Source organism: Nothobranchius furzeri, chromosome 7 (genome assembly GCF_043380555.1).
Source record: "Nothobranchius furzeri strain GRZ-AD chromosome 7, NfurGRZ-RIMD1, whole genome shotgun sequence".
NCBI lineage: Eukaryota > Metazoa > Chordata > Actinopteri > Cyprinodontiformes > Nothobranchiidae > Nothobranchius > Nothobranchius furzeri.
In genome coordinates, this window is record NC_091747.1 from 23,448,281 (window position 1) to 23,471,506 (window position 23,226).

Sequence of the window (23,226 nt, forward strand, 5' to 3'; positions counted from 1 at the left end):
CATCTGCAGCCTCTACACTATCCACATAAATCCATCTCTTTGTTTCACAACTGAACAAATCCAGATCTGAATTAGATCAGAACACAGCTCAGTGTCGTCTTGTCATGAGGGTCTACTTCTGCTATAAATCACCTCCTACAGGCGAGGGCCTCAGGTGCTGTTTGGTGCTGGTTTATGAGAACATTTAGGGGTCTGTCAGCAGACACCAGAGAAGATCCTTTAACCAGCAGCAGTAAAACCAGAACAGGGTTGGAATAAAAATACGATTTTTTTTAGAACAAGCTGCTTCCATTAACTAAAATGGACTGTCAGTCATCACCTAAAGGGGCATTTCAAATATTTTCAAGTGTGTTGCCACCAAGAAAGATCATTACAGCAAACATATTGTATAAAAAAACATGCCCGCAGTGCTACAGTGAACTGCTGTTTATATTCCTATACCGTAAACAACCAGAACAAGAATTCTTGGCCTTTAGGAGTTCCCCAGGGCTTCATATTAGGACAATTTTCTTCATAAATAATTTCCTCACAATTTATTTCTGCAACTCCAACCCTCAAATAAACAATTTCAGGCAAATTTACCACAACTTGGGGGCTGCTTTTAATTATGGCCAATGCTAAAATCATGACTTTTTCATAGTCAGTATTTATTTTTTCTAAAATGAAAACTTATTCCAGAGATTTTTAAAACTCACACCTCATCTCTAAGTTGACACAAATGTGTGCCTTTTTAAAATAAGAAATAAATCAGTTTTGTCGCTTTAGTTGAAGTATGGTGTGTTTAATCACGTGTATGTTTTACATTTGTTGTGTTTTTGACTGCCTTCTTAACCCTCTAAAACATTTTTGTTCTCAATGAGACTTTTACCTGATTAATAAAACATATAAAATGTTTAAAATGACATTTGAGCTTTTTAAAAAGAAGGAAAACACTTGGGTGTGGGCTAAATTCAGACTAGCTGTTAGCTCATCAGTCCAGAAGGAGGAAAACAGTATATTTCTGAACAGAGGCTGTTTGAGAAGTGGTCTATAATGGGTTAGATGGGAGTTTTACACGGCTGAAAACACCCAACAACTCACACAATAAATAAGGAAAATGAACCTTTTTCTGTGTCACAAAAATGTAAAAAAAAAAAATAACAGAAACAAAACCCTTTGAGCTCCACTTCCCTTCATAATGAATAAAAACCTGAATCAATGATGTTTTCGTTATAAAACCACACGGCCTCTTTGGTGAAATGAAACCAGCGTACAGAAAACTCTTGTGTTATTTTTTTTCTTCAGAGCTTCATCCGAGTGTTATGTCCGGTTTGGAAAGCTGTAGGCCAGTTATTTCACCCCTGCACCCCCGCCGCGTCAAACCACACGACCAGATATTTCCGTAAGGTTATCTATCTGAAAACAGACATTTCCACAACAACACGGAGAAGTCCAACATCATCAGGTAGGTCTACCTTCAAAGGAAGAAACTGATCTTTTACTCCTCTGTGCCTGTGAGACGTTTAAGTAATTTTTAACATTTAAATGAATGAAAATCACAGGAAACACCTTCAAAACGCCTGGAGGATTATAAGACTTTTCCACAGAGCAGCAGTCTCATCAGTCAACAACAAAGAGTCCAATAAACACCATTAAGGAAACTGAGAAGCTGTTAACCTTTGACCTTCCAGGAGCTTCTCCTCTGTCAGTTAACTGACCAAACGCTGACACCAAGCCGACCTCCGTCAGCCTCAGATGGCCCGTCGTTCACATCGCTAATGGACACCGCCTTCATTGTCGTAGCAGTTATTGAAAGCCGCCCCCCTCCCAAGTCCTTCTCAAGGCTGGAGAAAAGTCAGTCAGGCTAAAATAATGTGGAGGGAAATCCTGTCAAAGCTTGTGAAAAAGAACCCCTTTAAAAATTAAGCTGTAAAAAATTGGAAAACACTGAAAAGCAAAGGACACTGAACCTAAGGTGCTTTTTCTTTTGAAAATTATGACAGCAGAGGCACCACCAAGCTGAGGTTTGGGGGCATGGGCCCCTCATTAAAATGTGCTGCCCCCCGAAATGGTCCCTCAGGCCAGACATTCATGTATTTTATGTTGGGTTTTTTTCTCCTCACCAGTGAAACACGCAGAAAAAAGCTAAAGGCAGATGGTAAAATCAGTTTCTAATTCAACAAATGTACATCTACACCTTAAGATGTCATTCAATATGGCCACCTCAGCTAATCTATGTTTATGTTTCTGTATTTAGCAGACGCTTTTGTCCAAAGTGACTTACAAGTGATAATCGGCATGTTGCCCTTGAGGCTAACAACAACAATAACAACAACAACAACGTGACATCAGTCATGGAGAGGAGGGAACAAGGAGTGGACGGTAGAGAGGGGGACGGGTGCAGGAAGGGTGCTAGTTAAGAAGATGCTCTCTGAAGAGCAGGGTCTTCAGGAGTTTCTTGAAAATTGAAAAGGAAGCCGCAGTTCTGGTAGTGCTTGGAAGGTCATTCCACATTTGTGGAATCTACATTAGCAAACACAAAAATCGTTAAAACTCTGTCAAGTTTACAGATTTCAAAATAAAATTGGTGTTGCAGTAGCTGAGCGTATTTCTTATCCTCACTCACGATCTTGTGATATTTACTTGTGCTGTGTGTGTGTGTGTGTGTGTGTGTGTGTGCACATGCATGTGCATGTGTGTGAATAGCTGTTTCAACAATAATAAACACAGATCTATAAATTCTAGGATTTTTTTTATCTTAACAAAACGAATGCATTCATTAGTCAGATCCTAACCAGCTGCCTCCAGTTTAAAACCCTGAGCAGAGCCATCGGCCACAGAAGCTGTAACCGGTAAGTTCATCCGTCACCGGAGGTCAGCAAAAACACAAGCAGGACCACCACAAAGCTTTCACCCACCTCTGCAGACTAGCCCGTCCTGGATGATGGTCTGCTTGCAGACGCTGCAGTGCTTCGTCTTCTTGAACGTCTTCACCCGAAACGTGTGAGAATGAAGAGCCTCCAACTCCTCCGGCTGGGAGACAAAAGAAGGAGGAATATTACCGCTAAACAGGCTGGTATTACCTACCAGAACACAACACACTTAATGAAAAAGCTAAATTATTATACTTTCATGTTATTTTCTATCATATCTGAAGAAATACATCAACCAGACACACAGATGAAACTAAATCCAGCTAATAGGACTTGTCTGGGACTTTAAAAGATTGTTTTATGCTTTTCTTTTTGTTTTATTGCTTTTTAAATGTGAAATAATTCCCAATAAGGTCTCGATGATTAACTTGCTGTACCTGAATGCCTTGATGTGATTCTGTCCTTAGATTAAAGAGGTGTTTTTGAGGCAGAAAGCCTTCGAATTCTGCAGCCATGAGGCTTTGATTAAAACGGGTTAAAGGTGGACATGTGGTTGGTATATTCAGGGCTTCACATGGGAATTTTCATGGAAAGACCAGCCAAGTTTTCATGCATAGTAAAGAAGACTGATCAGTTCCCAGAATGGCGGCGTGAACCTGATGTTTTTTCCCTCCACAGCACATAGAAGCACATAGAAACATGAAGATGCAGCAAACTAAACAAGTGTTTGTCAGCATATCTCAGACACTGTTCACTGGACGAACATCAACGCCTGATCTAGAGGAGAGCCGCCAGTGAGATAAAGGGGCTAAAACAGACCCCACCAATGCATCACATCAGTAAATCAAACTCTTTGTAGAAGGGTTAGGGTTATTTGTACTGAACCTGTAGTTTTTCCTGAACTCCTGCAGAGTTTTTCTAACTTCAGCACCCTGCTACCTCTGTTTTTTGTTTATCGAGCTCCATGTGACAGTTGACTGTTTGTTTTGCAGATCCACATGGCAGAGGCGGAGCAGCATCTCTCGGCTATACGCCTCGTTCCTTCATAACGGGATTAGTTTAATCTGTTTAGGCTGAAATAATGAGCGCGACTATGCAGGATGCGCCATGCTGGCAGTAGAGCAGGATGAGAAGGGTGGAGGTCCATGACTGTCATTCATCCATGGTGTTATCCAGGGTGCCACCATGGAGGGACTGGGGAGGGGTCATAAACAGGTTTGTGGAATAATTCCAAAGAGCACAAAGTTACCAATATCTTACTGTGAACCAAAGCTTTGTGTAAATACTCCACAGCATTTGAGTAATCAGTCTTTAGTTTCACACTTCACTCCAGCAAGGGGCACTAAATTTATAGTTTAACTGATTAACAAAGTTAAAGAAACAACTAAAGACTTTCAGAAAGCCCGGAGAAATATTCATACCCACTTTAAAGGCTTACAGGAAAGCCCGGCAGCTTAGAAGGATAATATAAACACAATGATGGCTAGACAGACTCGTGAGAGAGGATGCAGAGACTGATTCTATTAGGGATGTTCCAATCACTGTTTTTGTCCCCGATCCGATTCTGAGTGGTTTGATTTTGAGCATCTGCTGATCCCGAGTCCCAATCCAATAATTCAGCGATGCATTAAATAGGAAGAAAAAATGAGAGCAAATCCAAGACTTTCACCATCTATTTCTTACTTTAGGCATTTATGTCATTTCCTTCATTGATGCACCAAAAGCATCACTCATTTAGGAAGTTATTGTAGACTTTGACAAGAAACATGTTAATATTACGAATACATCTAAAAGTAGCCTCATCACTCATATTTCTAATTGCTCAAACACTATGCAGCTGTACTGAGTGATGGCTCACTCTTCTATGCAAAACACCTGAGAGCTGCAACCCCAATTTTTTTTACTTTCTGCATTAATTCATTAATTGCATTACTTTTGTTACGAGCTAGATTTGTTTTTCAACATCTCTCTAAAGTGCTGGCTTGTTAAGGCAACACTGAGCGATAAGGATGCTATCTTTGGTGAGACCTAACTAGTTTATGATTATGAGTGATGCATGCATCATTTTCAGATTTTGTTTATTGTTTGGGAGGAACTGGAGTAGTTGATTAGCAACACATGGGTGAAGAGGACAACTCTGGGGGGTAGGGAGCACTGAACCACAGCATTAATGGCAGCCAGCTCTGATTATTTTCTGTTTCAACATGATGCAGAGCCTCCAAATAACCTCTGTCCTCCACATTCGTGTCACACGTTGGGTCTAAAATGGACCACAAAGGAAGGAAATGGTTTCAGACAGGCACTGAGGACCTGGAAGGCTGGGGGTCAGGGTGTGCACATACCCCCCTCAGCTCGGGCTCTGCAGCTCCTGGGAACAGAGTCCCGTTCCATTAGAGACGCACGCATAATCTCCTGCCTAGCACTCATTAGCACACATGAGCAAAACAGGAGCTCTTATGCATTAAAATGTGCAAACACACACACACACACACACACACACACACACACACACACACACACATGCACACACACACACACACACACACACACACACACACACACACACACACACACACACACACACAAATTACTCCCACCCTACTTTTAAACTTTCCCACTGTTAAAGAGGCCAGAACGCCCTCTAACAAGCATCTCTGATGCAGACTTTTTTCTATACAAAAATCTCTTCTGATAAAATTACTGGTTAAAATACTTTTTTTTAACTGAGACCAATTGTTTTATCACAAGATACACAAAAATAATTCTTTAGCAAATCAAAAAGACAAGACATCCCAGTTAAACAGTATAATCTGTCTGCAAATCCGAAATGTACACACTAAACTAGAATAAAAAATGAACAGATATGTGTGAAATGTTTGAGATTATCTTGACTGGAATAGACCCAAATCACTAAAATCCTGACTCCTGCGGGCTAGTTTCTGCCCAATTCTCCTATCTGAGGTTGTGCCTCCAGCTGCAGGTAAGACACTGAATAGCCGCAGCCTCAGAACCACAAATCCCTTTAACAGAATAACTGTTTTTATTATTAACCAAGCTCCTGTCAAGTCAAATCAGTCCAAATCAGAAAAAAATAGAAATTTGGGACAAATAAATTAAAACTTTACAGATTAGGTTTTTAAAGGATGTAAAAAGTTAGCTTTACAGTTCAAACAGCACTTGGTTGTAACCTGTCCAGATTGAACACACATTCCCTCTGAATAACGTAGTTTTCCAGGCAGTTTTCCTCCTCAAGTTCACATCTCTAAAGTTCCCTCAACCTCTACGACTGTGTGAGTCATGCAGAAATCTGTCTACACTTCCACCGATTACCTCACTACATACATTACCTCATTTATGTTCATCTAAGGGCACAAAGTCAGCCCTCACAAAAAACAGATGTTTTGATCCGCTTGTCCACATTCTGTTATAATGCTACAGCAACTGAGAGGGGATAACAGCTTCAATAATAATAACTATAGTTTTAATAGGTGTTTCAGTCAGTCTAACAACAAATAAACACATAAAAGAAAAACATTCCTTTATTGAAACTAATATTCTTAGCCTGTATAAATAAAGAAGTATAGTATAATAACAAACAGACTTATGTTTTTGTGTGAAAATATGTTTTTGTGTAAAAAAGACTATCATATATATGTATTTACATACACACATATATATATTGTATGAGATAACTATTTTTGAAACATCAAGTTATTTTTAAGAGCCAAAAATAAATCAAATGAATAATGTGTTCTAAGAAACTTTATCCACGTCACTGTAGATAACTTTTTTTTGTATTTACTGACAGTTTTCTCTACATCAAAGTTTTTGTGTCATTCTCAGCAGTTAACAGAAAACATTTCATTCCTTATAATAAAAAAAACGCAGTCAATGATTTAATCTTTCTGATGAAACATTAGAAGGAATATAAAACATTTTGGACTGATAACTCATCCCTGTGGAACTCCACTGGTAACATTCCTGTGCTCCAAGGCAAAATCATCAATATACACACACAATGTCTTAGTTTTCTAAATATTAAGTGGATATTTTTTAAGGAAATGTTAGGAATTGAATTCCTTGCATTAAAAACTGTCCGGTTGTGTGTAGGAGGATAAAATGATCAACTGGAATCAGAGTAGATTTAGTCATATTAGATACTTCTTCTGTTGGGTGGCTTTTTCAGTTTACAGGCCATTTATTTCTTTTGGATGTTACAAATTATTACTGCTACAAAACTGCTTGGCTCCCGGAGAGCTTCAGGAGCCACCCCCACTAATCAGACGCCTTTGTTCTTCCGGCTGGAGAAAGCAGACCCCCCCCCCCCCCCCCCTTTCCGGGGTAATCAGAATGCCATCGTCTCTCATATGGGGCGCCAGTATGAACAGTCAGGTGATATCTGCACATCTCCATCTGTGACTGAAAATCATAATCTTTTTGTCTTTTGTTTTTAATATGCCTGATATTCAGAAGTTAAAATGATCAATAGTTTATTTTTAAAATATTTATTCATTTGCTAAACCATTAATTGCTGATCTAGAGTTCCAAATAGTCAAAAAATAAAACTTTGGGGCCTGAAACTGAGTAAAAATCTAAAAAATGCATTTTTCATTCCCAGAGGTCATGTTTGCTTTTCACAAACATCCTTAGATGACCTTTGACCCAACACCTCATTCCCTTCATCTGACTGCTTTTAATTTAAGATTGAACTATAAATCTAATCCCTTCCTTATTTAAAGTTCAGACTATTGTTATTAACCACAAATAATTTCAGTGGAAATTTTACTAAATGAAATTAATGGATGAACTTCAACCACCACATGTAATACTATGGCAATTACATGTTAAAGTTAGCTTAAGTTAGCATGCAGGGTTAGTTTAAAGTCTTAAATAATAAGACTAAGCAGAGAGGCCACTTGGGCCAGCTCTTCCAGGGAATCCCAAGGCATTCCCTGGCCAGCTAAGAGACATAGTCCCTCCAGAGTGCCCTGGGTCTTCCCTTGGGTTTCCTCCAAGTTGGACGTGCCCAGAAAACCTCACCAGGGAGGCATCCAAACTAGACGCCTGAGCCACCTCAACTGGATCCTCTCAGTGTGGCGGAGCAGCGGCTCTACTCTGAGCCCCTCCCAGATGACTGAGCTTCTCACCCTATCTCTAAGGGAGAGCTCAGAGAAGGTATTGTACCCTTTTCCGACTGTAGACCATGGTCTCGGATTTGGTGGAGCTGATTCTCATCCCAGCTGCTTCACTTTCAGCTGCAAACCGCTCCAGTGAGAGCCAGAGATCACGTTCTGGTTCACGTTAAACGTGAGTCTAATTAACATGTTGTTTATTATATAATAAAATTCTTTAAATGAAACAAAAAAATCCTGCAGCGACCTTTTGACTTTTAAGGACAAAATGAAGGCAGATAAAACGAGTTAACCAACAGTGACTAATTAACAGACTTCCCCTGGGGATGAAGTGGTCCGACTCATTAAAACAGGAAGTTCTTTGTAGGAGAACTTGAACAGAATACAATTACAGCTAAACACAAGAAATAAGAGAGCTTCATCTTTTTTCTCCATTTCCTTCCTCTCTTTTCTTCTTCTCTACGGCTCCCACTATCAAAAAATTCCTGCAATGAAAAGTCACCTGCTTTTCATTTGGGGGGGTGGGCCACCCCAAGCATTCCCTGCTCCTCCGTCTCCGATCCCGACTGCGTTTCATCTCAGCGGAGTGAATCCCAGGGAAAAAAAATCACTCAGTCATCCAGAAGTAACGAGTAAAAAAATCTCCTCTTTCACCATCGGGATTAGACCAACACTCTGTGGTCATTTAGGAAAAATTCCCAGGATTAAGACCTCAGTCAGCTCCCTGAGAACCACACAGTTCCAGTGTTTACATGTCAATGTTGTTAGGAAAAACATTTTATTTACTTGTTTAGAGTCAAAGAAATATTGAAATAAAAGTAACTTGATAATAATTAATTTATGAATCAACTAATTCTCAGAAGTTTTTACATTTTAACTAAATAATTCTAAATCTAAACAACATTTTTTAACTTCCAGCTAAAACATCCGTTATTGCTGGTGGTGAGTTTAAGGACCGGGAAAATGTAGACTTTGACTTACGACAGTATTTACCAGAACCAGAACCAAGACAAGAACTAGAATCAAGACATGAACCAGAACCAGAAGCAAGGCCAGAACCTAAAACTGAAATAGAACCAGAACATGTGTTTAAGGTTTTATTTGTAATTTTATCGGAAGCTGATTTACTAAATGAAAATCTCATAAAATAAGAAGATTTGCTTGTAAATATGATTCTTTTTCTCAGATGAATAATTAGTCCTGCTTGACATTATTTTTGAACAATATGAAATATTTAAAGACAGAAATGAATAAATGTGCATTAATATGGTTCCATGGTGTGATTTTAGCAGCAGAGTAAAGACAACAAGCAAACCTTTAATACAAGTGAGAGACTCGTGTGTTCTCCGGATCTCTACCGGGCTCGGACCGTAACTAAATAACATGATTAATTCCTGGCCCCGGGTTCTGGTCCTGCAAGGAATCCATAAAGCAGGATATTAAACTCTGCTTTCATTTGTTATTAGAGAAAATCCTAAAATCTCCTGAGATCATTCGTCTGTTTATAGAAACCAAGAATCTCACCCGTCTCTCCAAATCCTGGAAAACAGCACCCTGAATAAACAAGTAATGAATGTAAAACAAACGACAAGAAATAAGAAAATGCTAATATTTGGTTGACAGAGTTCATGTGTGGTAAATTATGAATCTTCCCTCGGTGAGGATAACGACACCAATCAGGACGAGCGCCGTCTTGATTCACAGCTGAACAAACCTGGAACCAGCGGTAGAAAGAGTACTAAAATGTCCTATTCAAGTATGAGTACCAATACTCAAGTACAAGTAAAAGTACTCGCCTACTTTTTTACTCAAGTAAAAGTTAAAAGTATCGTAAATAAAATGTACTCAAAGTAAAAGTGACGTAGTTACATTTTTGCCAGCGTAAAGATGGCTACATCAGTGAAAACCACAACACCAGTTCACAACACGCTCGTGTGTGCACACACACACACACGGTTTGATGGAGGAATTTCTATCCAATCAGTGAGAACAGGACGTGCACATTGATTGGATGAGGTTTTTCTAGGCTTGTACGTTTCAATTGTGGTTAAAATTATTCTTTATTTTGAAAAAATAAAAAAAGTTCATATTTAAGCCGGGCGTACACTGTGCGACTTTTTCACTTTTTTGAGCCGATTTTCCACTCGTGCGAGAAGCCACGACATCGGGGCGAGTTTTGCGCCGAGCGGTCGTGTAGTGTACAGGGGGTTACGAGAGGCGATTAACACCACATAACCAGCCGCCGATCAGCAGTCGTGAGGTCGCACGGACTTCTGGTGTGTTTAATATTTCGCTCGTCCCTCGTGAGGGTATCGCACTGTTGAAGCGGCGCTGCGAGCAGCTACGATCCAAAAAAGTATCAGAACCGCTCACGGCGCATGCGCGCGCAATCCTGCATAAACGCCGGTCGCTCGCTATTTCCCTAATAACACACGCTGTTCGTTTTTGTTTCTACACGTTTTTTTTTTTACTCACAAAGATTGTCAAGAAAGCATGTTTGTCGTGTTCATGTCAAATTAAACTGATCACAAAACACAGATTCACTTTCTTTATTTCGTTTTCCTCATCCAAGCCCCATAAATCCCTGTATGTCCTCCTGCAGCACTCCCGAAGGACAACAGGCAAGACAAAAAAGTCTGACGTGTTGAGTAAAAACTGCTATTTTTAGCATATTTTTAGGGCCGACGTGTTGCTACCAGACGTACAGTGTGAGCAGTCAGGTCGCATGCGAGAACTGGGTCGTACAGTGTGAGCACGTGACTCGTGAGATCTGCTCTGCGAGGAAGTCGTACAGTTTGAGCTGAAGCTGAACGCTGCGAGTGAAAAAGTCGCACAGTGTACGCCCGGCTTTAGATGCCATCAGTATGTGAGGTATCTCAATGTCCTCATGACAAAACTCTAACATGAGGCTGTGCTCTAACCTGTCACATAACAAGCTAATTGAAAGTCAAACATTTCAGATGGACCGTATGACAGCTGCTAACGTTGGCCCTGCCCTACTTTACCTCTACATTACAGTCCCTTTATCCATGCCCATCCTAGAGCTCCTCTCTGACCTTCATGCTTATTTAGAGCAGCTGATTTTTAAAGTTAGCAGAGTTCATCCTTGGTAGTGGGTTCACTCACTCATTTAACCCTTCACCACTGAAATCAGTTTGTTCATTCCAATCCTCCTAAATAATCCTCCAATCATCCAACTGGAATCCTTGAGGGTCCCGTAACATCCATCCTGTCAGAACAGGCCTTGGGAGCCCAGGTGTTACTAGAACTAATGGTGTCTCCTCACCAGCGTGAGTCTCCAAACTGTGAAGGTTGGACTCCAAACATGAACTTTAAATTCATGCATTTATCTCCTCTTGTAACACTTTAACATGTTTTAAAAGGCTTGTATCATGATAAGTTACACCTCCCAGACCAAAGATAAGATAAAACATTATCATAAGCACTGCAGAGACGTCATTATTTATGAAATATAAGTTATTTTCCTGAGCCGTTACTTCAGCCAAGATATAAGATGCATAGATTTGATGAAACCACGCTGTCTCATGCAGTTCTATATGTGTAACACACACACACACACACACACACACACACACACACACACACACACACTGTAGCATGCTAGAATCATGTGAATGACCAATTTAACTACACTGAACTGCTTTTGTAATAATTTAATCTCTTATTCTGGAGTAAAATAAAGAAACAAGCTAAATCATCACATATCTGTGGCATCAAGAAGCAACTTCTGAGTTCAAACACAGGGATGGAGCACAATGTTTACACCTGAACAGTATCAGGATGTTTTAACTCACAGAGGCCTGCAGGTCTTCTGTTTTATGAGCAAAGCGTTGAGAATCCGCTTGTTATGAGCGCTAAACGTTATTTTGCCGCTTCCGTGCGGAGCGGTAGAGAAACACATTTCTTTTTTTTTTCTTCTTTTTTTTACCGTGTCCTGTCTGGCTGTGAAGCAAACAGAATTGATGTCTGAATGCTGGTGACAAGCCTTACAGATTTACACTCAGGTGGAGCATCAAAGCATCTGCTTTTAATGTCATACCTGATAAGTAAAACTGTATTGTTTGAATGCTTTGTAATTCCGGCCAGACACGGAGGCAGAGGTGAAAGAGAAAGGAAAAGAAAAGGTGGGGAGGGGGGGGGGGGGGGTTCCACAAAAATAAACAGTAATGAACAAGAGTCTGCTTCTAGACCTGCAGAAAAAGACAACAAAAAGCAAAAGAACAAAAAAAATGGGACACAACAACAATACAACAAGATCTAGCTATCGCTGCGTCAACTTGATGAAGAAATATATAATCAACATTGCTTAACTGAAGAATCACGATAAATCACAGTGCATTAAGTGCCCACCATAGTCTTAAGACCTGTGTAGAACGTGCCCAAGCCCATACTTTTGAGAGCACCATGTGAGCACCTGTGTGTACACGCGCTTATTTATGTAAGGTTTCTCTGTAGGAGCGTCCAACAGAGAGTGTGAGGGACCACAGATCCGCCCCCAAAGATGCGCAGGAGACGGGGGGAGCTCCAAGTCCCAGTGATCCAGGCGCTGCCCCAGAACACAGGAACCCCAAGGAGACTGCAATCAGAAAAGACCCCGCCCCCCTCGAGAGGCACAGAGGATCGCCCCGGGGGGCCACAACCAGCAGCCGGCAGAGTCCCGGGAGACATCAGCTGCAAACCCACAAGCCCGCCCGCAGCCTCCCACCCCCTAGCCGGCCAAGCCCGGGACCCAGCGACCCGGGACCCAGGGGCGACCATCCCCGCCGGGGACCCAGCAGAGCCCTGGGACCCAGACCCCACCAGGCAGCCACCGGGATCTATCAGGCAGATGCCAAAATCTTAAACCCCCAGACCTGGTTGCCACGAACACTCAGGCAGACCAAGGCACAACCCCTCACACCAGGTGTGGCAAGGGGAGGGGGGATGAAGATCTATATCATCAAAAGAAGTTCCAGGAGAGGGGAGGAGTCAAAGGCCCCACCTGACATATACAGTCATACACAAACACAGTCACACACTCCCTCCCTCATGCTCACACATGCACATACAACCCAAGACTTACAAAAATGCACGCCGGACACCCACTCATGCTCCCCATACACACCCTATTCACTCTGGTCCCGGTACTGCTGCACATTGGGTACAACCATCACCGGTAACCAGAGTTTGACCCTTTCTGCTGGGGTGCTGATGAGCAGGCTCCCCCGCCCAACGCTGAGCACAGCAACCTAACACCCCAGACCCCAACCAGACGGCCAGATCTCCCTCCTAGCCTCCAGCCCCAGGAAGCCAAGCAACAACAGAGGTGTGCTAAGACCCTTAGTCTCCCTCCACCTGCTCCAATATAGTGTTGTGTGATCATGAGGTGTATTCCATGGCTGTGGTGAGCGGGCAGTGCGGGCATCATCCGGCCTATGCCAGCTGATGCCACCGCACCACCCCACTTACACCCTCAGCCCTCGGTGTCTAAGTGCGGTTAAAATTGGAAGTGGGCACCGGCACCCGGGAGGAGGCTGAGATATCCCCCTGCCAAATGCCGTTGAATGTGCTCACTCCCAAGGCCCTAAGTGTGTGTTTGTGTGGAATGTCGTCAGTGGAAGTGTATAAGGTGCAAATAAAATTGGGGGGCAGGTTTCCACAGGAATGCCGAAATGGGGTCCATACCCGCACTCCCTGACTTGCCCACCCCCCAAGGTCCTATGTGTATGTTAGTGTGATGATGTGAGGGAGCAGGAGGAGAGAAATATGCGGGGATGGGGAGGAATGGCTGGTTGGGCTTAGCCCTCCAGGGAGCCAGCTCCCCTACTGGCCCCAATAGGCACCTCTGGTGTCAAACTGCCACCAAGGGCTTTGAGACCCCAGCCCATCCTGCCAGGGCCCAAAGCAGCAGCATTACAGAGCCTCGCAGAGTCCGAGGGCACCAACCCAGCCCCACCCCAGCAGAATATCTATGCCCATCCCTGCATTTGCACAACTTCCAGAATATATAAGACATGGGACATCCAGGTAAGGTTGGGTCCTCCCCCTCCTGGACCTCCCCCTCCCCTGTGATGGAACGGCAGAGGAGCCAAGGTCTACCTGAGGCCCCCGAACCTGGGCCAGGCACTGCTGCATGTTCCTGCCTTCTTCCCGGCAGCATACATGTCAGGACCCGACCCCCAAGGCCCCACCCAGATCCCCACACGGGGGCGGCCACCCCCAAACCCGGAGCCCCCAGGCCCCCACCCAGACCCGCCCAGGGGCAATGCAGCTGCCAGGCAGTGACCCATGGTCGCCGCCAAGATCCCCAAGGGGCCCCACTCACAACCGCCAGTAGTCCACCCCCAGAGGCAACCCAAGCACCTCCAGAGGGGGGCAACGGCCCCTCAGTCCCAGACACCCCCAGTGAACCCACCTCCAGGGAACATCCGGATACTCCAAACTCAGACCCCACACCCCCCCACCCACACCATCCCGCAGGACAACATCAACGGCCCCCCATCCTCGCTATGTGATGGAACCGATCAAAGGAGCCCAGAGAGATTCATCTGAAGTGGAAGCAGAGGCTATATCAAGTGTAATATGATCTAACAAAAGATTTCTATACTGGTTAATGCAGAGAGTTTCTCTATTTTTCCAATTCAAGAGGATAGTTTTCTTAGCGATGCATATGGCAGTCAGAACCACGTGAACCACAGATGTTTCAATCGGGACATCGTCCAGGTTTCCCAGTAAACAAAGAGAGGGGGTGGTTGGGATATGACATTTCAGAGACGTTGACAGGCCTTCACACACTCTACCCCAAAATTCCTGGACAGGTGGACAGGACAACAGTGCGTGAATGTAATTGTCAGGAACGTTGTTTGTGCAGTGTGTACAGGTGTCAGATAACACAAACCCCATCTTGAACATCCAATGAGCTGTATAGTGTACTCTGTGTAGAATTTTGTACTGAATTAATTGTAAATTGGAGTGTCTGATCATTTTAAAAGTTTTTAAACAAGTTTGGGACCAGAAGTCCTGGTCAAAGCTGACTGATAGATCCACCTCCCATTTTTCAATAGGGATTACTATTCTATCGTCCATTTTGGACAGTGTCTTATATACTTTAGACAGTAGTTTGGGGGGGTTGAGATTATAGAAGTCTAATACCCTTGGTGGTGTTTGTAATTCTATTTTATTGAGCTTAAATTTTTGTTTTACTACAGATTTAATTTGGTGGTATTCTAAAAAGCTATTCTTATCTATTCCAAATTGGGAGACTATTCTATTAAATGGGATGAAGTCCAATCCTTCATATATGTGTTCCAGGTATAGGATTCCTTTATTTTTCCAGTCTGGAAGGTTCATCATTTTATTATTTTGCAAAATATCAGGATTATTCCAGATAAGTGTGCGTCTGCATGGTACTAGTGAAGACTCTGTCATTTTAAGATACTCCCACCATGCTGTCAGAGAGGTGCTGATACTAATACTTTTGAAGCCTTCATGTTTTCTTATGCTTGAGCTAACAAATGGTAAGTCTGAAAGCTCTATCGTATTGCAAAGTGTCTGTTCTATATCTAACCAGGACTCATCTAGTGGGTTATCTTGCAACCATCTTGGTATATATTGCAGCCTGTTGGCTAAGAAATAATAATAAAAGTTGGGTAAATCCAGTCCTCCTCTGTCTTTGGTCTTCTGAAGCATTTTTAAGCTAATTCGTGGAGGTTTACCCTGCCAAAGGAATTTGGTAATTGACGAGTCCAGAGATTTAAACCAGTCAACTGGTGGTTTGTTTGGGATCATTGAAAATAAGTAATTTATTCTGGGTAAGACCATCATTTTAATTGTAGCAACTCTCCCCATGAGTGATATTGGTAAGGATTTCCATCTTGCAAGATCATCTTCCACTTTCTTTAAAAGTGGGATGTAGTTTAGTTTGGTTAGATCTGCTAACTTGGGAGAGACATTAATTCCCAGGTATGTGATATTCCCTGACTCCAATTGTGTATTAAGTAAATTGACAAAAGAGAAATTAATTGGTAGAACTGTGGATTTTAACCAGTTTATAGAGTAATCTGAAACTTTTGAAAAATAGTTTATCAGTTCTATTGAATGAGAAAGAGACGATTGAGAATTCTGGAGAAAGAGTAAAACATCATCTGCATAAAGACTTATCTTATGTTCTATTTTCTTACACTTTATCCCTTTAATACCTGTTGTTTGCCTAATTGCTGCCGCTAGTGGTTCGATAAAGATAGCAAACAGTGAGGGGGAGAGTGGGCATCCCTGCCTGGTCCCCCTCTGAAGACAGAAGCTATCTGATATTTGGTCGTTCGTCCTGACACGTGCAGTTGGCGAACTGTATAATGTTTGTAGCCAGTTTATGAAGAAGTTCCCAAAGCCAAATTTATGTAAAGTTGCAAATAAGAACTTCCAGTTAACTCTACCAAAGGCCTTTTCTGCATCTAGAGATAATATAGTAGTTTCTATGTTTCTACTGTAAGAGAAATCTATCAAATTAAGTAATCTACGTGAGTTTGTGGATGACTGTCTACCTTAATGAAACCAGTTTGGTCAGGGTGTATTATGAAGGGGGTTATCTTCTCTAATCTTTTTGCCAGGGCTTTACAAATTATTTTGAGATCAACATTAATAAGGGAAATTGGGCGATAGCTGGTAGGAAATGCAGGGTCTTTGCCTGGTTTTAACAAGAGACTAATATTGGCTGAGTTCATGTTTGGCTGTAATCTGCCGCTCTCTTCGATTTCCCTCACCATTCTGAAAAATATTGGAGCCAGAATGATCCAGAATTCTTTGTAGAACTCTACTGGGAACCCGTCTGGACCTGGAGCTTTCCTATTCGTCATGGATTTAAGGGCTTTCTGGAGCTCCGCTGATGCTAGTGGCGAGTCCAGGACTGTAACTTGGCTGTCTGATAATTTAGGAAGTGTTATCCTGTCAAGGAACTCATCGATCTCGTTATCTGATGGGTTTACCTGTGGTGAGTACAAAGTTTGGTAAAAGTCTCTGAAAGTGTTGTTTATTCTTTCAGGGTCATTAACTATATTCCCGGTTGAGTCTTTAACAGCAGATATGGTAGTTTTCTCCTTATTTATTTTTAACTGGCTAGCCAAAAATTTACCTGATTTATTACTATGTTCAAAGTTTTCTATTCGTAGTCTTTGTGCTAAAAATTGTCTTTTTGTCAATAATTCCATGAAGTTCTAATTTAGCTTTACGTAATTTGCTCATTAACTCTTCTTCTGTGGATGCCTCTAAAGACTTAATGATTTCTTCTAACTCCTGAATACGTTTGTTTTCTGTTTTTTCCTATATGATGAGAAAGAGATTATTTTACCTCTCATCACTGCCTTTCCTGCCTCCCAGAGAATAGATGCTGATGTTCCAGGCAGGTCATTATGTTCTAAATATAAAGCCCATTCCTTTTTTAAAAAATCTATAAAACCTTCGTCTTTGAGCAGTGATGTGTTAGACCTCCAGTTTTTGCTTGGTGGGATTGTCGTCTTATTTACCAGAGTTAATGAGACCGGAGCATGGTCGCTGACAACTATGGGATGTATCTCAGTGTCTAAAATGTCAGCCAACAATGAGCTGCTGACTAGAAAATAATCCAAACGTGAATGAGAGTGATGGACGTGTGAGAAAAAAGTATACTCTCTACGGTTAGGATGAAGAGATCGCCATGCATCACAAAGCCCATAATCACTCATGTACTATATTAGTGGATTGCCAATTGCGCTGAGTCTCAGCTGTACTGAGCCTGTCTGTTAAAGAGTTCATCCAAAAATTAAAATCGCCTCCAAGTATAAGTGGACAGTCCAAGTGTTCGGAGAGTACAGAGAAAAAATCAATATTTGGACAGTATATACTGACAATACATAAGCTTTGATTCTGTACAGATATTTTTAACATTATAAATCTACCCTCTGGATCAGAGACTGTGTCCAATACTGTGAAATTGATGTTTTTGTGTATTAAAATAGCTACACCTCTTTGCCTAGAGTTATAGCAGGCAGACATGGTTCATGCTGGGAAACTCAGGTGTTTTAAGTTCATCTGCGGATGTGGCAGATCTATGAGTCTCTTGTAACAATATTATGTCTGCTTGCACTCTCTTTAGCTGATCAAAAATCTTTAATCTTTTCTCTATGGAGCCAGCTCCATGTACGTTCCATGAGACAAATCTTAGTGCACCCATAGATGTGTGTGTGAGTAGCTAAAATATGACACCTTCATGTGAATAAGATGGAATAAGTATCTAAATGTATAAAATAGTATGTTAATAAATAACAGAAAAGTAAAAAATAATAATACTAATAATAATAAAGATCCAACAGTGTTTGTGGTTGTATTATTTGACGCATAAATTATGATATTGTGCTGTGAATTTAATATATCTATGTGTGTGTGTGTGTGTGTGTGTGTGTGTGTGTGTGTGTGTGTGTGTGTGTGTGTGTGTGTGTGTGTGTGTGTGTGTGTGGAGTCTGACGCAGTGTTGGAAAGTTGTGTGGTTGTGCCATACAGGTGTAAAGGTGCAGAAGTAGGTGCTGAAGTCTTTCCCTTTGAGCTCTCTTCCGTGACTTTTAACAAGATCCTTCTGCTTAAAATGCTCAAATTTAGCCACAATGGGACGAGGTCTTCTGCTGTCCACTCTTTTAGCTCCATGGCGATGTACCCGGTGAAAGGTGATGTTTTTTACCATTTCTTGGGGTATCTTCATTTGGGTCTGGAGAAAGTTTTTTATTGTTTGCTCGCAGTTCTCCGCCCTCCCGCCTCCTCCGGCAGGCCTGCGAACACCAGATTATCCCTCATGCTACGAGCCTGAAGGTTCAAAACAGTCTCCTTCAGAGTTTTGTTGTCCTGGGTGATCCGCGTCATTCCCTCTTCCAGGGAAGAAACGGACTCCCGCAGAGACGCGTTCTCAGCAGCGAGCCAAGAGAAACACAATTCAAACACGGAACCGAGTCCGGCTACCGAACCGAGCAGAATTCTGATGACGTCACACCGGTGCGCGAAGGTGCGGGTTCCAACCCAGGAGAGGAGGTAAACAGCGAGTGGATTACAGGGACTGATGTTTTTGAGCAAAAGTGTACCCCCACACCCCCCACCGTTTGGACGTGGTGCTCATGCAGGTGTCTCTTTCTGTTCCGACGCTGCTACATGCAATATTTTTAATTTATTAAGTCAACAATTTATTTTTACTCAGTAACGGATATGATTTAAAATGTAGTGAATTACAATTCTTTTTTAAAAACTTGCTCAAGTAAAAGTAAAAGTACAGCTTTTTAAAAACGTCTTAAAAAGTAGAAATATACAAAAAAGCTACTCAATTGCTGTAACGTGAGTAAATGTAATTCGTTACTTTCCACCTCTGCCTGGACCCACAGGACATGGTCGCCATGGCAATAACAAGTGATGACACTCTTCTCAGTGAAGGGCTGTTCCAACACTCAAAACCCAAAACAGCTGGTCTTTATGGTTCACAGGCTGATGTAAGTGTTTTTGTTACCTAAATTGGGTTTTTGGACTTTAATCAGTGTTTGTGCTTCATTAGAAATGATGTCGTCCAAAAAGAGGATTTTACAAAAGTTTAGCTTGACTGAAAACATGGTTCAGACTCATGAGGACATGTAAGGTCTGTTCTGGCTTTTATTAAGTCTGCTGCACAAGAAAGAGGTGAAGCATGTCCATATTAGGTGGTGTTCCTTACTAAATGTGATATTAAAACCCTTTTAGGTTGCCCCAAAGTTGTGTAATTCATCAGCTGCAATGTTTTCGAGCAATTATAAATAAGGTGCTTCAATGTTCTGGTAAAAATCCAGTTGCGGCAGCAGGCGGTGGGATGACTCGTCCCAATAAGAACATCGAAACTTTAGAACCAACATGAACAAACAGCAATCAAGATTTTCTTACTAAATAAAGAATAACAAAGCAGGACAAACAGTTCATGAATAAATAACTCCACTTTCACAAATACACTAGAAGAAATATTATAGGGTGTAAATAGATATGCAAGGAAATAAATTCATGAATAATGTTAATATAACAATATATAGTTTTATTTTACAACATAATTATACAACAGTAAAAAAGAAATAAAACGGGCTCTTGTCTGTAGATTGGGTGGGCCACTCCAGCCGAGGACCAGGATAACCGCCCGCTAGACCCGGAGGATCTAGCGGGGGTCCTCATGCACGGATGTACAGCAAAAGTGGAATGCAGCCAAACGCTCTCTTAGTCCGAGCATGACGTTCCAAACACCGTCCTTGTTATCACAAATTTTACTTTCTCTGGCTGTTAGTACAATGCAAACAGCAAAACGTGTTCCCAAGCCATGCAAGAACATTTTTAGGGGTCAAATAGTGGCCCTCGACCCCAACCCTCAAACTGCTACGAGAAACGAAACCTCACCATGCAAACCAGTAGCTACGTGCTACTTCCAGCATCTTACCAAATGTCTTACCATCATCGTTTCTACACGGTCCAGCCCAGGAATAAGGTGCGTAGGTCTGGATATGGCAGGTTTCTGATGAAGGTACTAATCCTGATACATTTGCTTTAATGTCAGAAGTGGCTTGATGCGAGACTAAGGAGTTAAAGCCAACAATTCCCTCTGATGGGAGTGAAATTAATAACTAAAATTGCTTAATTATGTCAAATATTACTAAACAAAAGGTTTTTATTATATTTTTGCTTCCCTTATCATGAGCTCCCAAAACTGGACACACTCTCATCCAATACATGAACCACCTCAGCTTTGATGAGGAGGAGCACCATTTCTGCTCCAAGCTCCTCACCCACTAAAGACTATTTCACCAAAAGCAGAACGGAGGCGGTCCGGTTTCTGTACGGCTTGTGGTAACTGCCATTCACACATTTGGTGTGAAACTGACTTGAGGCTGACCTGACCACCCTACAGGGCTGCTCAGATCCAGGATTCTCCAGAAATACCCAAGACAGGATGGAAGACAAGGAGCAGCAGAACACAGGAATAAATCTAATCTCTAAGGAGATTAGATCAGGAAGTGTGTGTGAGATGAGGAAACAGCAGATAGGAATTTTATCCAAGAAGTAGATCTCTTTATATGATTCCAGCTCAAGATGGAGAGAAGTCAAACAGTTACTGTTTACCATTAAACAGTGTCCATCCATCAGAGGTTGGTGCCATTGAAAGGTCGTGACTTGAAGACACCAACAGAACCAATTCTTCAGTTTTATTTATACAACGCCAAATCACGACAAGAGTCATCTTAAGGCTCTTTACACAGTAAACATCCCAATACAGGTCAGTTAATTAAGCCAAAAGTTTCCTATATAAGGAACCCAGCAAATTACAATCCCCATTCTAAGCAAGCATAAAGCGACAGTGGAGAGGAAAACTCCCTTTTAACAGGAAGAAACCTCCAGAGAATCCTGGCTCAGTATAAGCAGCCATCCTCCACGACTCACTGGGGAGATGACACCCGTTCCTCTCTCAACAACCCAGATCCCATCCCTGAATTCCACCCACACTGGGAACGTTGTTCAGGAACCAGAAACCCCATTCATGATTTTTAAACTTTAAATTTTCCATAATTACACCAAACTGTTGTAATCCCAGAGCCAACGGTTCAACATCTTTCTAGTAATCTGACACACTTCATAAAATGATCCACAATAAAACAATGTCCCTGGTAGCCTGCCGAGGAATGTCAGTGGCCTTTAAAGTGTCCCTGAGCAGAAGGCCTGGGGGGGGGGGGGGGGGGATTTGTTGTCATCAAGAAACCTGATAAAACCATTTTTGGCATTCATCAATTATTCACTGGAGGAACGGCAGCACTCTTCTGAAGGTTTTTCTGTCTTGGTACATTTCACGTTTGTTTTGTTTTACGCCTTCTGCTCATTCCTTAGTTCTTCAAGTTGCTTCCCATTATTTCCTTGAGAAATTTCTTTCTGGAAAAAGAAATCTCCTCTTAGCCAAGGACGGCCATTCCTCTGATGAGAGGAAGCTCTCTTCTCGAAGGTCCAGCTTGAGAAGAAGATCCTGTCTTGTTTTTGGTCTGCTTCCTGAGTCTCTAACTCACTTTGCGCTCATTTTCTCTCAGACAGACGTTTTCATAAAGGCATTTCCAGCTGTGTTCATTTTTCCAGCTGCCCGCCCGGTCTACAGTAAGTCACCTGGCCGAAGATAAAATATCCGTCTTGAATTCTGAATCCTTTGAAAAGCGTATTTTGAAGAAGTGGATGACACCTACCCTTAACCCTAAACAAATCCAGCCATTTTTGCTCCCCTGCCTAAATTCCTGAAATAAATTAGCCAAGAAAAAGGAAAACCATGATAAACTAAGTTGATCTGTTCTGTAGGCTGGACGTAAAAATGCACAAGGGACGGACTGCATATATGATTTTGACCACTGATGTCTGATCATGTCTCTCAAAGGCCACCATCCTGCAGGTTGTAGAGCAGTGGTCCTTGTGCATCACAGGCTTCTGCAGAACCTGAGGAGGTCATTCAACCTAGAATCATGTGTGTTCAAGCAAACAAACCACTAAAACATGGTGGAGAGCCAGAATCAGAAGGGTTTGTCTAGAACTACATGCACTTCTGTTTCTAACTGGTAAATGTGTGTATTTTGGAAAAACAACAATTCCATGCCTGATCTGTGAAAGCTAAATGCTAAAGTGAAGAGCTTGTGTTCTGCTAAGGCCAGCACCTCACTGGACTGCAGCTAGGTGGAGACACAAAGTTGCAGGGTGTGCTACATTTTAAGTTGAGTCACACCAAACTGGTCAATGCAACAAACCTGCAACAAGTTTTAAATCTCTAAGATGTAAATGAACACAAACTGCAACACCTCTTTAGACCCAAATGGTCCCAAATATGTATATTTGTTTGCAGTTTACCCTCATTTTGAAATGTGGTTGCCATGCCCTCCTAAAGTTGTCTCACTTTTGGACTCATGGAAACTAAAGAGCAGGGTCCATGGGAAGTTCAAATGAGGCTGGGACCAAAGTTTCTTTCATGAAATAAGAACCCTTGAAAAATGATGAGACACTTTCAGTACAAACCCAGTTTGTCACCAACAGTCTCAGCCCAGTGAGATACTAGCTTTATGTGCAAAAGGGTCAAATTCACCCAACCCTTGTCTGTTAGGAGGGTGTTCCTAAATTAAAGAGATTCAGGCACCAAAAAAGATCTGCTACTAACACGGGGACTCAGTTGAACCTCGCCCCCTTAAGTGAGCTGGCTTTGTCAT

The 23,226-nt window shown here is 42.0% G+C and overlaps 1 protein-coding gene across 10 annotated transcripts in view; it reads right to left on the reverse strand.

Moving 5' to 3' along the window:
• tns1b (tensin 1b) overlaps positions 1-23,226 on the reverse strand; it is a 198,398-nt gene that overhangs the window by 146,169 nt on the left and 29,003 nt on the right. For all 10 annotated transcript variants that reach the window (XM_070552899.1, XM_070552897.1, XM_070552904.1 and 7 more), the window contains exon 2: positions 2,898-3,012. In XM_070552899.1, coding sequence (XP_070409000.1) covers positions 2,898-3,012 — 115 coding nt within the window. The remainder of the gene's footprint in view (positions 1-2,897; positions 3,013-23,226) is intronic.